The 15,418-nt window shown below is 42.6% G+C and overlaps 1 protein-coding gene across 2 annotated transcripts in view; it reads left to right on the top strand.

Annotated features, from left to right (window-relative positions):
• Nucleotides 1-7,926, top strand: part of LOC135502199 (serine/threonine-protein kinase SIK3-like) — a 53,602-nt gene extending 45,676 nt beyond the window's left edge. For both annotated transcript variants that reach the window (XM_064794837.1, XM_064794836.1), the window contains exons 11-15: nucleotides 688-806; nucleotides 935-1,050; nucleotides 2,106-2,269; nucleotides 2,730-2,941; nucleotides 3,488-7,926. In XM_064794837.1, the coding sequence (XP_064650907.1) occupies nucleotides 688-806; nucleotides 935-1,050; nucleotides 2,106-2,269; nucleotides 2,730-2,941; nucleotides 3,488-5,047 (2,171 nt within the window). In that variant the 3' untranslated portion in view covers nucleotides 5,048-7,926. The remainder of the gene's footprint in view (nucleotides 1-687; nucleotides 807-934; nucleotides 1,051-2,105; nucleotides 2,270-2,729; nucleotides 2,942-3,487) is intronic.
• The last annotated feature ends 7,492 nt before the right edge of the window (nucleotides 7,927-15,418 follow it).

Raw genomic sequence — 15,418 nt, 5'->3', positions numbered from 1 at the left:
CTTCCTTTGAAACAAACAGCCGTCCAGGTCCTTGGGACGGGTCAGTACAACAGTAAGTCTTCCTTTGAAACAAACAGCCATCCAGGTCCTTGGGACGGGTCAGTACAGCAGTAAGTCTTCCTTTGAAACAAACAGCCGTCCTGGTCCTTGGGACGGGTCAGTACAGCAGTAAGTCTTCCTTTGAAACAAACAGCCGTCCAGGTCCTTGGGACGGGTCAGTACAGCAGTAAGTCTTCCTTTGAAACAAACAGCCGTCCTGGTCCTTGGGACGGGTCAGTACAGTAGTAAGTCTTCCTTCAAAATGAAACGAGACCGAAAGGTTCAGATTATTGAACCACAGTGCTGAAATGTACAACTGGTTGCCATCGTTGCACTGAAATTTTCTCAAACGTTCGATGAATGGACGCCTTATTCTAAAACACCTTGATAGAAATGAACCATAGTTTATAGTGTCTGATGCAAGGGTGACCTTACCAGAGAGGTTCCATTGTTTAACACAACTGGCTACCATGGTAATTTGCCTGAGTTCGAGTCCCGGTGAGTCTGTCGGATGAGTTTTAAAGCCTGAGTGTTTTGTCTGGTAAAAGATCCCCACAGGGTTAAATTGATTAACCAGTTATGGACTTGTAAATCTGACATAATGATGATTATGATCACATAAATAGTCACTTTCTTCACTTTCTGCAGGTGATCCCAATCAGTTTGGTCGACGAGCGTCGGACGGCGGTGCCAATATTCATCTCTATTCCCAGAGTAGTGCTAGCAAAGATCTACATACCTCGCCACGGAGTTCAGAGGCTATAAATGTAAGTTACAATTTTCTTTTGCATTGAATTTATCCTGTACCCTGAACTCTGCCTTGCCTTGAATGGGGCCAATGGAATTGTATCACTTTACCGTCAAACATGTTTGCATTCTCCACGATTCCTTCCAGGTTCAGCATTCTGCGACCGAGGCGATGCGCCGATCATCTGCTGGTGCGGCCGGTGCTACCGCTGGTACCAAGTTGGACGACAGGGATCAGGAACCGGACTCTGAGGAGGTGGCCAGGTGAGAGAGTAACGCTTTGACCACCATTGCCGTTAATCTACGTTTTGAAAAGTCAGCAGATGACCGCCAGAGACGTAGATTTACGTTTGACTTTCATCTTTTTATCCTTAGGCCATCAGATGGCTCCCAAATAAATCTGTGGTATCTTAGCTATTGACAATTAGGTTGGAGAACTACAGGGTGGCCCAGAATTATTTTCCCTTGCACAATGGAATTCTATTGTGTATCCATTGTGTGAGGGAAATTAATTCCGGGCCACCGTGTAGATTGGAAACAGCTTATGTATTAGTAGACAGTCATTAAGAACTAGTACCCCTCCTGGACGATTTAGAGCTTAACTAGTGTCTATCTGAAGATGAAAGGAGCTGGGTTCAAGTGATCTGGTTGATGCTTTAAGTCTAAAGCAATGGTTTTAAAAAAATCTTATTTCAAAGGGATGGTCCAGTAGAGTAAATGAAAAGAGTAGTTTTATCCTTATAAGCTCTTTTCTTTCTTAAGAATTTTTAAAAAAGTTTTGGGTTTATTGTCTGATATCAACTAGGATATAGGTAATCATCTTACTTTTCACTTTAACACTGTCTGTCCTGAAACCTTTATGTAATAGAACTTAGATGAGCCGCTTAACCAGCGCCAAAATCTGAGCATTTCTAAGGCATTTAAAACAAAGAGACCTTCCTTGAGTCTCATGCCGACAGCGGAGATTGAACCAGGAACCTGATGACCGCTCGTCACGAGTCTGAGCACTGCTCCACAGCGGCTCCTTAGACCATATGTGACCCGTTACAGCAAAACCAGTCGCATGTCGCTTCGAGCTTGGCAGGTTGAGATGTACTGTTTGTTCATTTCACTATTGTCTGCCTTTTGTGAAATCTGACGACATCAATTTCTTCTAATATCTCCTTGTGTCATCTAGGCTCATCTTATGTGCGACATGCGACTGGTTTTGCTAGAACTGGTCACATATTGTCAAGAATGGAAACTGTTCGTAACATTTTCACCCATTCCGTTAACAATATTTTACGCACAGAAGTGACCAAACTTTTCATTCGCTGTAGATATTTCCAAACGAGAGGTCGAGCCAAGCGGCACACACTAGCGATGTCGAGTCCTAGTCACGAGGTTCCGTTTGAACTGCAGCAGAAACTTGCGCAACAGCAGCCGATAAATCCTGAGCGGACGAGAAAAACGAGCTTCTTCTTTCCTTCTGAACGTTCCCCAAGTAAGATATCTAATTTTGGTTATCACAGAGCTACCGATAAATAGTCTTCTGGAGTATCTGATATTCTTTTTGATAAAAATGATACTCCTTGACTGCGAGATAAAGTGGCTAGTTTTTAAAGGCCTGCGCCTTGGTTAAAAATTTGTAATCTGTAATTGAATTTGAAAATTTCAAACTGTGTAAATACGCACTTGATATAAATTTCAGAATGCCGTTGTTGAGACAGATAGACAAATACCATAAATACAAAGTTTCAGCAAATTCGTATGCATAATAACTGCCCCACGGCATTGTGTATAACTGCATTTCTATTTTCCTGGACCACAAGAAATCACTAACTGCGTATCCCTTTAACAAAACCATTGTTCATGAATCTGAAAATGATCTTTCACAAACAATTACACAACACAAAATGGCCAAGTTTACTTTCCGAAATAAAAAAATGTCGATTTTTTTCAAGGTCGAGAATCGTACAAAGACACAAGTTCGCTGCATCTTCCGAACGAGCGTTATTCACCGGTGCGGAGGGCAAGTGATGGTGCCACCAACTTGTTGAAGTACCAGCAGTTACAGCTGGATAAGCTTTACAATCAGGGCATGGGGAGTCAGCCACTCGGTCACGGTCTTCAGAGCAGCCTCAAGGAAATACAGGCCGAGTACCAGCGCTTACAGGTAATCATCTTGCCTGTTGATGCTTTCATAAGGTTAAAAACTTTACGAGAATTTTCATCTCTCTTTTAAAGGAAACCCTTAGCGAAATGCTTATAAACGTGGGGAGTTTTGAACGGCCTGGTTAAAACCTAAGACGGGAATAAGCTTCCATTGATAAATGTTAGCAGTTTCGAGTTCCCCTCAGGTAGTTGATTATGTAGCCAATGAGCTGCATAAGAAGTAATCATCAATTTTGTTATTTTTACCATGTTTCGCTGCGACAACTGGATCTCTTTAAGAGTGTACCTCATTTTTATGGCGGGACTATAGGTAGTAGTTAGGGAGTCTGCAAGTCTGCAAGTTACTAATGTTAGCAGTTTGGCGACTGGGTGACGATATATTTGACTCGATTAAAATAATCCTCATACAAGAGTGAATAGTTTCAAAGATCTGTGAGGTACGAGAGACCTCTATCAGGGACTTTGTGTGAGCGTATTCAGCCTACCTGTCTTTAGACTGCCTTTAAAATAATTTCAGAATCATAATTTCCAAAAGAAATCTTTTCAGAAACAAGTCAAGGCGACGGACGCAGAACGCCTCGCAGAACTCCAGGAGCTACACCGCCTGGACTGCCTCCGACAACAACAACAACAACAACAACAACAACAACAACAACAACAACAACAGCAACAACAACAGCAACAACAAGAGGCGTCGCTCCACGTTCAGCAGTCAGCATCGCAGCCAACCACGCCAAAACAACAACAGAAAAATCTTGCGAGTCCGCATATTTCATCTCCCATTCCGTCACCATCTGGACCATTGTCTCCGAACTCACAATCATCATCATCATCAGATATTCAGACGGCGAATCTCTACCATCAGTTGCAGCGGTTGAACCTACAGTATCGTTCCTGTAGCCCGCCCACACATAGTCTACGGAGCCCGTTGGCATCGGCCGGACCGGCGTCGCCCAGTTACTCGCCATTAGTTGCGCATAGAAAGACAGTCGAGTCGCCTTCGCCTGGGTTTCCGATTTACCCGGTGGTGCCACCTATGCCTAGGGGTGCGTCTCCGCCGTTGGCGAATTTACAAATGATCGAGGAAGATCTTAGCGATAGCTGTGACCTGTCGCAGACATTGACCGAGGATGAGGAGGAAATTGCAGCAGTGCAGCGCGCCAATCAGGAATGCCAGCGCCGATATTCACAGGTGGCGCCGCAGATTAATATCGTGGATACACACGGGCAGATGATGACGGTTCCCACGGCGGCCGTCGAGGGTTTGGACAATAATAGTGAGAATACCGTTGACAATAATATGGTCCATTTTATCAACAATGGCCAATACTTTACGTCGGCCGTTCCGGTGAGTCAGAGGTACCCAGTGCCTTTACGGAACTTGGAAATTGAAACGGGCAACGAGCCGGTACAGCAGGAGGAGGAGGTTGTCGAGTCATCGTCAAACCCACCAACGCCCACCTTGAATACGGCGTTACCGATGATGGGGTTGTTTCATACCGGTTTGGGCATGACGCCCCCTATGGGCTCCCCGACGAACCGGCATCGCTTCCATAACATGTTCTCAAACAATGTAGACAATATTGCTCAGCCTAATAGCGACATTCCCAGTCCTGTACAGACGATAAACTTGAGTTCCTTTTTCATGCCCGGGCACGTGCCTGCGTTGCAATCCACGTCAAATCCAGACGTCAATACAATAAACAAACAAAACGGTGATATGAATCTCTCGCAGCAGTTTATGAAACTGCGCTCGCCGGGTGAGGTACAGTCGCCGACGCTGGAGGGCATCAATGTCATGAACTGGAAAAATAGTCTAGGGGACATGCCCCAGGGGTTGAAATTTGCGCTCTCTGTAAATCTAACATCAACGAAACAAATCCGGGATATTTTGACGGAAATAAAACGAGCGCTGGATGAGAAACGAAAAGACGTTGCCTACCGCCATAATGATAACATGTTTCACTTAGACTGCTCCGATGTTCAAATGACGATGGAAGTGTGCGAGGGGACATCGGTCAACGGATTACGATTTCAGAAAATTGCCGGCGATACGTGGCAGTATAAACGACTATGTAACGAGTTGATATCGTGTATGAATTTATGATGTTTTGAAAAGTGATGTGCGTGGGCAGACGGCCGTCGGCGTTGTTGTCGTTGTGATACATGCATCTGATGTTCGACCTTTGACCTTGTAAAATTGTGTAAATATTTGTTGAGTGGGCTTGTTCGCTCGCGGCCTCTGGAAATTTCATGAGATGTGCTCCTGTTTCTGAAGAAAAACATTATTCACAACGATCGTACGTTGTAATTGTTCCATCGTCATGTTGTTGAGTGCAAGGATTTGTGTTCATGACCTTGACCTCTTCCGTGGTGGTTCGAAAGCAGACGTGATGTTGTGCTGCGGCTGGTTACCTGTCATTTTCGTTACTATTAGGGTAACCTAGCAACCGTTACCATGGTGATCATGGTTACCTAGTAATACAGTGTTGATGTCTGGTTACCGAGGAACTAGCCCTTAGCGACCGAACCATCCTTGTGATAAGGGAGTCAGACTCGGTCGCTAGGCAACTAGTTCCGGTCACTACAGCAACGGTGGTGTGTTGTGTTGATATGGAGATGTTTACAAATTATTAAAGAAAGTTAAACACATATTTCTTCAACAATTTGGAAGGGGTTCAAGATTTGACTCCCTAATCTTTCTAATCTAATTATTCTAGAGAGCTTCATATACAAAACTTAGAGAGAAGGGATTCTAATTCATATTGTGCATGTCGATTTCATATCAATAGTCTGCTGGAGTGAGTTTTAAAATATTCATTGGAAGATACCACTCTTGAATGAAGAATAGCTTCGGTTTCCCCTTGTTTTGAAAATGGGATGACCCATCTTCTGCATTTATAGTGCATTTGGTCCAGTGTTAGTTATTCCAGAGGGATACAGGTAGCAAAGGTATTCAAAGGATGGCCTTTATTGTTCATGTGTATTTTCCAGTAAGAAATGTACACTTGTTCCAGCAGACTAAGCGTGGAATATAATATTGAGATTTCAAATTTGCAGGTGTTTCATTCATGTGCATTTCTTCTGTAAACCACAAAATTTTCGTGGGCTCTGTAAAATCAGAAATATTTTTTACAATCTCACGAAAATACTTTTCGCGACTCGCAATAAAGGGATGGAAATTTTCGGGCTTACAGTATCCACTTTATGATGATTGTCTGAGGTTTGAAATTATTCTTGCACTTGTGACTAAAGTGCCCCACGAACGAGCGATTTTGTTGCTACAACCTGGGACAATTATCACTGAAATGAACAAGTAAAACTGTTAATCGCTGGGTTTGATATTGATCAAAGGTCACGGCGATCACTGATTCTTGCGATGTCTACTGCAAACGACATATTTGTCAGATGTGATTATCATCACAAGTCGCAGGGACAAAAATCGCTTCTGTACGGGAGGCTTAAGGGTTTAAACTTCAGGGACTATTGTGTCAGCTCGGAATTTTTACCCCACACCAAGAATGTGAGAAATTTTCAAAATTTGGTTTCTGCCTGGTTTTCTGAATTGGCCGCCATGCCCTTCCTCATTGTTGAAGAATTGTGATGCCCCAATGTGCCATTACCATGTATAAAGTAATTAGTGACTTGATTAAGATGATCCCTTGTAATTAAATTCAGATGTATAAATATGGTTAAGAAAATATGTATAAGTTATTTTTGTACAGAGAGAAATACATGTACAATGTGAAGAATATGAAACTATAATCTGTGGTGGAAAAAAAGTTCAGATTTCGTGCAAAAGATTTTTTCTTCTGCTCATGAAATTTCCTCGAATCTAATTGTGTTTGTCGGATTTAGGTATGAAATGGTTGTTCCTACTTCATTGGAAAAATCCATATCATCGAATACTTGTAAGTTTTTGTAATGTCAGGGAAAAAGCAGGCGGACACAAGGCCTTCCCTCACGATAGAAGCGGAGGAAAATGAGAAAACTTTTTGCAGGAAATGTTTGCAATTTGTCTACTGTCAGGCGGTGATTGAGACGGGCACTATCGTAAAAACTGCAGCATTTTACTGTGACACGTGTTGTTTGCATATGGTGCGTGTTTCTTCATATATATTGGCCACCAGGGGTAAGAATTTGTCGAATTTGATTTATTGGACGGTTCCTAAAAATTTGTTATATGGTAAAATAAGGTAATTGTACCCCCCCCCCCCCCCGGTTTATTTGTAGCCCCTGCATTGTTTGATGCACTGGGATATCAATCAATATCATAGGAAGGGGCTACAATTAAACCGGGGCTACACTTACCCCATTCTACTTTACTTCACAATAATGGTCATTCATTCGGCTTGAACAGTAATGCCATCTCCATTTGATAAACATCTGTGAATGAAATATCTGTCTACTGTTTATCCCAGACATGTTCGAGTGCCTTTTATTTTTGCGTTTTTCACGTTGACAGATTATTGCAAAAAAGAAAATCTGATTGAAATAACTGTTATACAGGGTTGTCCGAAAAGGAATTTAAAAGGACTTTCTCGAAACCACATGATGAAATGGCAGAAATTCACTTTAACACCTTCAGCTCCACGAGCATATAGCATACAGCATGGCAGCTCCTCACCACCACAGCGTCAAATTGTATTATCATAATGTCACTGTTATAAAACACTTCTTCATTGCTAATTCACCAGCACAACAATAGTAAGTTGACTTGAGCGATTTAAAATGCGACATCTTTTTTTTATTAGAAAATTCTTTTTGTCTGACCGGATGTGATTTCAGAATCATTTGTTTGTGGTTTTTCTGAAAGTGTATCATCAAGCAGTCTGTTGATACACCCTTGTTTCCATAAGCAATGCGTCTTTTTAGCAGGGGAGGCAATTGGAGATATTTCCTGAAGTCATTTCTTTATTGCCATATCCCAGTCCTGATGTGGTAATTTTGTTCCTGATTTGTTTGACCAGAGGTGCTGTGTGCATTGGTGTACATTCTTCTCTTGATTAAATCGTCATACTTACAACTGTGGAGTTGGACTGGAATGGAATGAAATTACTGTTGGAAGTACGCACCCGACTACCAGTCAACTTAACATGGAATAGACCCCACGCGTGATCCTGATTGGTACTGTTGTTAACATCTTTGTTATAATTTCATTGTTAAATTATCATATTTAACCCCCAAGAACGATGGGCATATTCTGCAAAATTGTAAGGGTTAAAATGCCATATGTGCTGCAGATTTTACTTGTGATGAAACTTGTAATGAAATTAGCTCCTCGGGACATATTCTATTTGTCATGTAGAATATAACCATCGATCGCTGAATTCATTCAAATTAGGAGATAGAAATTTGCCCCTCTGTCATTAAGATCTGACAGATCAAACTACAATTGACACCCTCGGGACTGACAAATGTTGTCCTTAATAAAGAGGTGTCCTGATTAGAGAGGTCACATTGAATGGAAACAACCAGTATGGGAACAAAACTAGTGTCCTTAATAGAAAGGTTGTCCTTATAGAGAGGTGTCCTATTAGGGAGTTTCCACTGTTCTTGGTTAAGAATCAGGTTTTAAAGGGCTTAGTTGAGCTTAACCTGTGAAGGACAAGCAGATACCAGAATGGGGTTCAAACCCATGACACTTGGATTATGAGCCAGACACCTATACCAGCACCGCATTCAACCAAGCTGTATAGCAATCCTGTGAAACTAAAGACAAGATACTGAACAGGGAACGGCAGTGGTATGCATCTAAGCCTAAAAGCTGTCGAAGACATTCGCTATTAAAAAAACAAAAGACCCCCAAATTTTCCCTTGATATGTAAAAGTACCTGTAAAGAATGATTTGTCAAACGTACTCTAGTTTCACTGCTCTAAGACTATTTCTGAAAATTGTAGAAATGGGAAATATCATGCACATGGTCATTTGATGCCATTTGAAACGTTCAATTTGAATAGGCAATGAGTTGGTGACACTGACTCAGTTGTCTGATGGTCATAGAGACGGGGGCACCAAGTTGTCTTATTGGTCATAACTTAACCTACCTTTGTGTTCACTTTGTGTTGAAGTGGTCTTAGACTAGTGAAACTAGAGTATTCTAATTTATGAAAGAAATTTATAAACAAATCTTGTGCCATTGATTGTAACTCTGATTAAAAAAACTGATTAATTTATTCATTAATTTAATAATTGATTAAAAATAAGCATAAATTATGTAGATTATAGATTAAAGCACCAACAGTTTTGATCACACCAAATTAATCGCAACTTTCCAGAATATGATTTATATTGATAAGTTTATAGTTTACTGAGGACCTAATTTTACGATTGCCATAGTAGGAGAATTTTGTGTGAACTTTCGAACATGAATGTCAAATTATATTTGCCCATACGTGTACTTTGTAAATGTCTTTGGACAGAGGATATCAGACGGAGGAACTTTGCCTTCCTTACTTACGAAAAAAAATTGTGCAAAGATGTTGTGCGATGATGTTGGTCGGTGGAAATTAGTGCCAATGGTACTCATTTTAAAGGATGAGTTGGTTTATTTGTTTGAAACTAGAAAGTATTGTATAAATTCACAACTTATGATAACTGTTTCTCCTCACACGACTTTTTCCACAATTTCACGTGGTTTCCTCAGGTGAGTGGAACTGACTGAAATTTAAACGCAAATCTAAACATGCTAAATAAGATCTTTGTAAGCGGTTCCTAGCTCTACGTAACAAATGTTTTACCTTTTGGAGCAGGTTGTCTCCTGAAGTGTTCCCAGTATTTGAGTCAGTCTCCATCTGATGGTGAAACAGGTAACTAACTTCACCCTAGTACAATGTATGGTGTGTGACTACTTATAAAATGTCAAACATATTTGGCCAATTTTGAGAGAATTTTGGTACAGCAGCACTAGTAATTTCATTAACCCTGTGTCCATTAGCTCGCTTGCATATTACATAAAAGGTGGTTTGGTGTCTTATTTTGTAAATAAAACCATCGTTTGAAATTGTTTACTAAATAAGCTACATTCTGCAAGAGAACGGGCCTGCACTAGTTCATCAAAATGATTCTACTAGTTCAGGGCCACATAGTTCAGGTGCCGGATTACTTTCTCAAAAGATTTCCAAGGTTGAAAGGCACTCACTCCTTCAGTTTCTTTTCATCCCTCAATTTCATCTGCACAGTAGATTTCAGCCAAGTTACAGAGAATTTTCCTTGCCACATGTTGGGTTTACATAGAGATTTCCATGTCGCTTGGCTGGGTTTTCATAGTTTTCATTGTCACTTGGTTGGGTTTACATAGAGTTTTCATAACCACTTGGTTAAGATTACATAGAGTTCACATTCTCACTTAGAGCATGTCACTTTAACAGCCATTCACGATGGTACTTATTGCTCTCATGTTGTGTGATGTCGTGTTTTCAAGCCCGAATCATTTCTAAGCCTATGCTTGTGACATGTGACGCATGAACACGCTCGTGACAAGTGACCCTTGACACTTGAACCCGTCAGAAATGACAATGTGAATCCTATGTAAACCCTGCCCAGCCACCATATTCAGTTTGATGAACCAGCGTGTGGACTGTTCTTGTCTGTTGCTTGTTACAAGATGAAACACTGCTTGAGATTTTAGAATTGCGAGGATTCTTGTATCCAAGAAAGAGACTGAATGCTTTCTAGAGATTTGAAGGGTCGCTTGGTATGTTAAGTTGTTTTGCCAATTCTTTCCACTGGTTTTTCTGAGACGCAGCAAGTTTTGAGGGTGTTGCAACATATTGGCCACATTGTTACGAAGTTGTGCACATTGTCGCTGAATCTGGTTTTCAACAAACCTAGAATTGGTTGAAATCATGTATTCTGTCAGCTTCCAGACACAGCTGACTGCAAAATTCAAATGGAGATCCTTTATGAATGTACGTCATGCGTAAGTCGTAATTTGTGAGATTTGCAAAACGTCCCTAATACTCTGTGCTAGTTTCTGATTTATACTCCATTATTGGCTGAAAATGATAGGAATCCTGTAACATGAGTGGTCAAGTTATTGTTATTGTTTTGTGGTCTTAAGGAATTGATGCCCTGATAGATTTTTAATGTGTTGAAAGAGAGCTGCAGCTATCGATGATAAGATGTTTATCTAACATGATTTGATCTAAAGGATTCAAGAATGAACATTATCTAATTTAAAGGATTAAGAATGCTTGTGCTTTGAATTAATTGTTGATCCCTCGTGATAATGTACAAAATCAATGGCCCCTGTTATTAGTAGAATGTCGTCCTTGCCGGAGAAGTGTTATTGTTTTCTTTGAACGCCTCAATGGGGTTCGATTATAAATAGTTTGAATTTGAATTTGTCCGTCTGCAGCACACATGGTCATCTCGTGAGTATTGACCAGTACCGATGCACGTGATCTGTTACACATTTGTTGTAGGTTAATTGAAGATTTTGCCTGTAGAGGGCTCTGTCAAGCACAGCCATGTTCTCCATGATAATAATAAAAGATATTTATTAAATTTGTTGTCTTCTCGGTACATGTCTTATTTCAACCCTACCCATAGACTTGGAGAAGCTCATGTACCTGGGACAGCGTCACCACCCTTCTTGGTAGTCACTGTGCTTCTGACGACAGACCAAAGCACCCTACCTGGTTTGATCCTACCATCCGTCGAAGAAGCACCTGGGACCGCATCAGGCGCCCTCTGTCTTTGGTAGAGCTTCCATCTCGCCTCTTGAAGACAGACTCAAGTTATGTGAGACTCGGAATATCTACTGTTCTGTACCTCGGACAGTATCCTGACCCTTTTGTCATTGGAAGAGCTATCTCACTACTGTGCTCTTGAAGACAGGCCCATGTAACGTGGAGAAGCTCATGTACCTGGGACAGCATCGGGACCCTACTCTCTTTGGTAGTCGCTGTGCCTCTGACGACAGACCAAAGCACCCTACCTGGTTTGATTACTACCATCCCTCGGAGAAGCACCTGGGATCGCATCAGGTGCCCTCTCTCTTTGGTAGAGCTTCCATCTCGCCTCTTGAAGACAGACTCAAGTTATGTGAGACTTTGAATATCTCCTGTTCTGTACCTCGGACAGTATCCTGACCCTTTTGTCATTGGAAGAGCTATCTCACTACTGTGCTCTTGAAGACAGGCCCATGTAACGTGGAGAAGCTCATGTACCTGGGACAGCCCCAGGACCCTTCTCTCTTTGGTAGTCTCTGTGCTTCTGACAACAGACCGAAGTATCCTACCTGATTTGATCCCTACTGTCGTGTCCAAAGACAGTTTTAAGCCAAAACGTCCGGCGAAGACAGAATGTTCCAACGACGACCACAACGATCCTTCTCTCTTTGGTAGTCACTGTGCTTCTGACAACAGACAGAAGCACCCTACCTGTTTTGATCGCTACCATCCCTCGAAGAAGCACCTGGGACGGCATCAGGCACCCTCTGTCTTTGGTATAGCTTCTATCTCACTGTTCTGTTGAAGACAGACTTAAGTAATGTGAGACTTGGAATATCTCCTGTTCAGTACCTCGGACAGTATCCTGACCCTTTTGTCATTGGTAGAGCTTCTATCTCACTACTGTGTTCTTGAAGACAGGCCCATGTAACGTGGAGAAGCTCATATACCTGGGACAGCCCTGGGACCCTTCTCTCTTTGGTAGTCACTGTGCTTCTGACGACAGACCAAAGCACCCTACCTGGTTTGATCCTACCATCCCTCGGAGAAGCACCTGGGATCGCATCAGGCGCCCTCTGTCTTTGGCACAGCTTCCATCTCGCCTCTTGAAGACAGACTCAAGTAATGTTAGACTGAGAATATCTCCTGTTCTCTACCTAGGACAGGATCCTGACCCTTTTTTCATTGGTAGAGCTTCTATCTCACTACTGTGCTCTTGAAGACAGGCCCATGTAACGTGGAGAAGCTCATGTACCTGGGACAGCATCGGGACCCTACTCTCTTTGGTAGTCGCTGTGCCTCTGACGACAGACCAAAGCACCCTACCTGGTTTGATTACTACCATCCCTCGGAGAAGCACCTGGGATCGCATCAGGTGCCCTCTGTCTTTGGTAGAGCTTCCATCTCGTCTCTTGAAGACAGACTCAAGTAATGTGAGACTTTGAATATCTCCTGTTCTGTACCTCGGACAGTATCCTGACCCTTTTGTCATTGGTTCTGACGAAAGACCGAAGTACCCTACCTGGTTTGATCCCTACTGTCGTCTCCAAAGACAGTTTTAAGCCAAAACGTCCGGCGAAGACAGAATGATCCAACGACGACCACAACGTCAGACGCGCAAGCCATCGTCTGCTACCGGAGTAAGAGGTCCTCAAATTTCGATGATACGTTTTATCCGTATAGGGCGGATTTAATGTGCTTATGAATTGACAAGCGGGTATAAGAGGAAGCACAGGATGTAAGGATCGAAATGATGTATAATAAGCCCAAAGGTTTTGTCAATGGTCGGAGAAATATGTGTTTGAAGCAGACATGTCGACTAAATCTGAAGGCTGCGCCCGCCCACTGTCTCTCCCGTCGTTCAACTTAAATACCTCTACTGTTATAATTCCTTCGAAACCTAATTTAAAATGGTTTCCTAATGATGCTCTTGATGTATATTGACAGATTTAAGTCAATAATTCCTACTTAATTTTGGTGTTTTTGTGGTGTATTTTAGGCCACAGGTCATGCCCGGCCTCCTGTCCGAGAATAGAAGAGGCCTACTTTCGTTGAAGTCCTTTTGAGAAATCCGACAATTAGTTTGGGTGTGGCACCTCCGACTTCTCCTCATTCGTTGGTGTAATTGGTTTCAAAGGTTTAATTGCAGGGTTTTAAGTATTTTGCAGTTGTACCAATCAATCAACTATCAGTCATCAATCAAGCAGTGAAGTATATTTGATGGAAATATATAAAGACATTAGAGAGAATAAGATTGCGTACTTATTATCAGTGCAAGACCGGTACACCCGCGCCAAGTATCGCCATTGGGGCGATAACACGTACCATCCCTCGAAGAAGCACCTGGGACCGCATCAGGCGCCCTCTGTCTTTGGTAGAGCTTCTATCTCACTGTTCTGTTGAAGACAGACTCAAGTAATGTGAGACTTGGAATATCTCCTGTTCAGTACCTCGGACAGTATCCTGAACCTTTTGTCATTGGTAGAGCTTGTTCTTGAAGACAGGCCCATGTAACGTAAAGAAGCTCATGTACCTGGGACAGCACCAGGTCCCTTCTCTCTTTGGTAGTCACTGTGCTTCTGACAACAGACCGAAGTACCCTACCTGGTTTGATCCCTACTGTCGTGTCCAAAGACAGTTTTAAGTCAAAACGTCCGGCGAAGACAGAATGTTCCAACGACGACCACAACGTCAGACGCGCAAGCCATCGTCTGCTTGAGACATTCGAGAGAATAAGATTGCGTTATTATCAGTGCAAGACCGCTAGACCCGCGCCCCGTATCGCCATTGGGGCGATAACACCTACCATCCCTTGAAGAAGCACCTGGGACCGCATCAGGCGCCCTCTGTCTTTGGTAGAGCTTCTATCTCACTGTTCTCTTGAAGACAGACTCAAGTAATGTGAGACTCGGAATATCTCCTGTTCTGTACCTCGGACAGTATCCTGACCCTTTTGTCATTGGTAGAGCTTCTATCTCACTACTGTGCTCTTGAAGACAGGCCCATGTAACGTGGAGAAGCTCATGTACCTGGGACAGCATCGGAACCCTTATCTCTTTGGTAGTCACTGTGCTTCTGACGACAGACCGAAGTACCCTACCTGGTTTGATCCCTACTGTCGTGTCCAAAGACAGTTTTAAGTCAAAACGTCCTGCGAAGACAGAATATTCCAACGACGACCGCAACGTCAGACGCGTAAGCCATCGTCTGCTACTGGAGGAAGAGGTCCTCAAATTTCGATGATACGTTTTATCCGTATAGGGCGGATTTAATGTGCTTATGAATTGACAAGCGGGTATAAGAGGAAGCAAAAGATTTAAGGATCGAAATGATGTATAATAAGCCCAAAGGTTTTGTCAATGGTCAGAGAAATATGTGTTTGAAGCAGTCATGTCAAATGAATCTGAAGGCTGCGCCCGCGTCGCCCACTGTCTCTCCCGTCGTTGCTAGCAGATCTCCAGGTAGAAGGGATGCTAACAGATGCCCAGGCTGAAGGATTGCTAGAGTATGTTCCCCAGAGGCTGAAAGGCTGCTAAAGTATGCGCCCCAGGCTGAAGGGTTGCTAGCAGATCTCCAGGCTGAAGGGATACCAACAGATGTCCAGGCTGAAGGGATGCTAGAGTATGTTCACCCAAGTAAGGCTTGGAAACTGCACCAGAACACTTCTGTTTGTGGTGGATCTTTAACCTCACTGTGCTCTTGAAGACAGGCACTACCCTTACTTGGGTAGGGATCCCATCCCTACCCAAGTAAGGCTTGGAGACTGCAGCAGAACACTTCTGTCTGTGGTGGATATTTAACC

Source organism: Lineus longissimus, chromosome 18, assembly GCF_910592395.1.
Source record: "Lineus longissimus chromosome 18, tnLinLong1.2, whole genome shotgun sequence".
NCBI classification, from domain to species: Eukaryota; Metazoa; Nemertea; class Pilidiophora; order Heteronemertea; family Lineidae; genus Lineus; species Lineus longissimus.
This window is presented reverse-complemented; position numbering and strand designations above follow the sequence as displayed.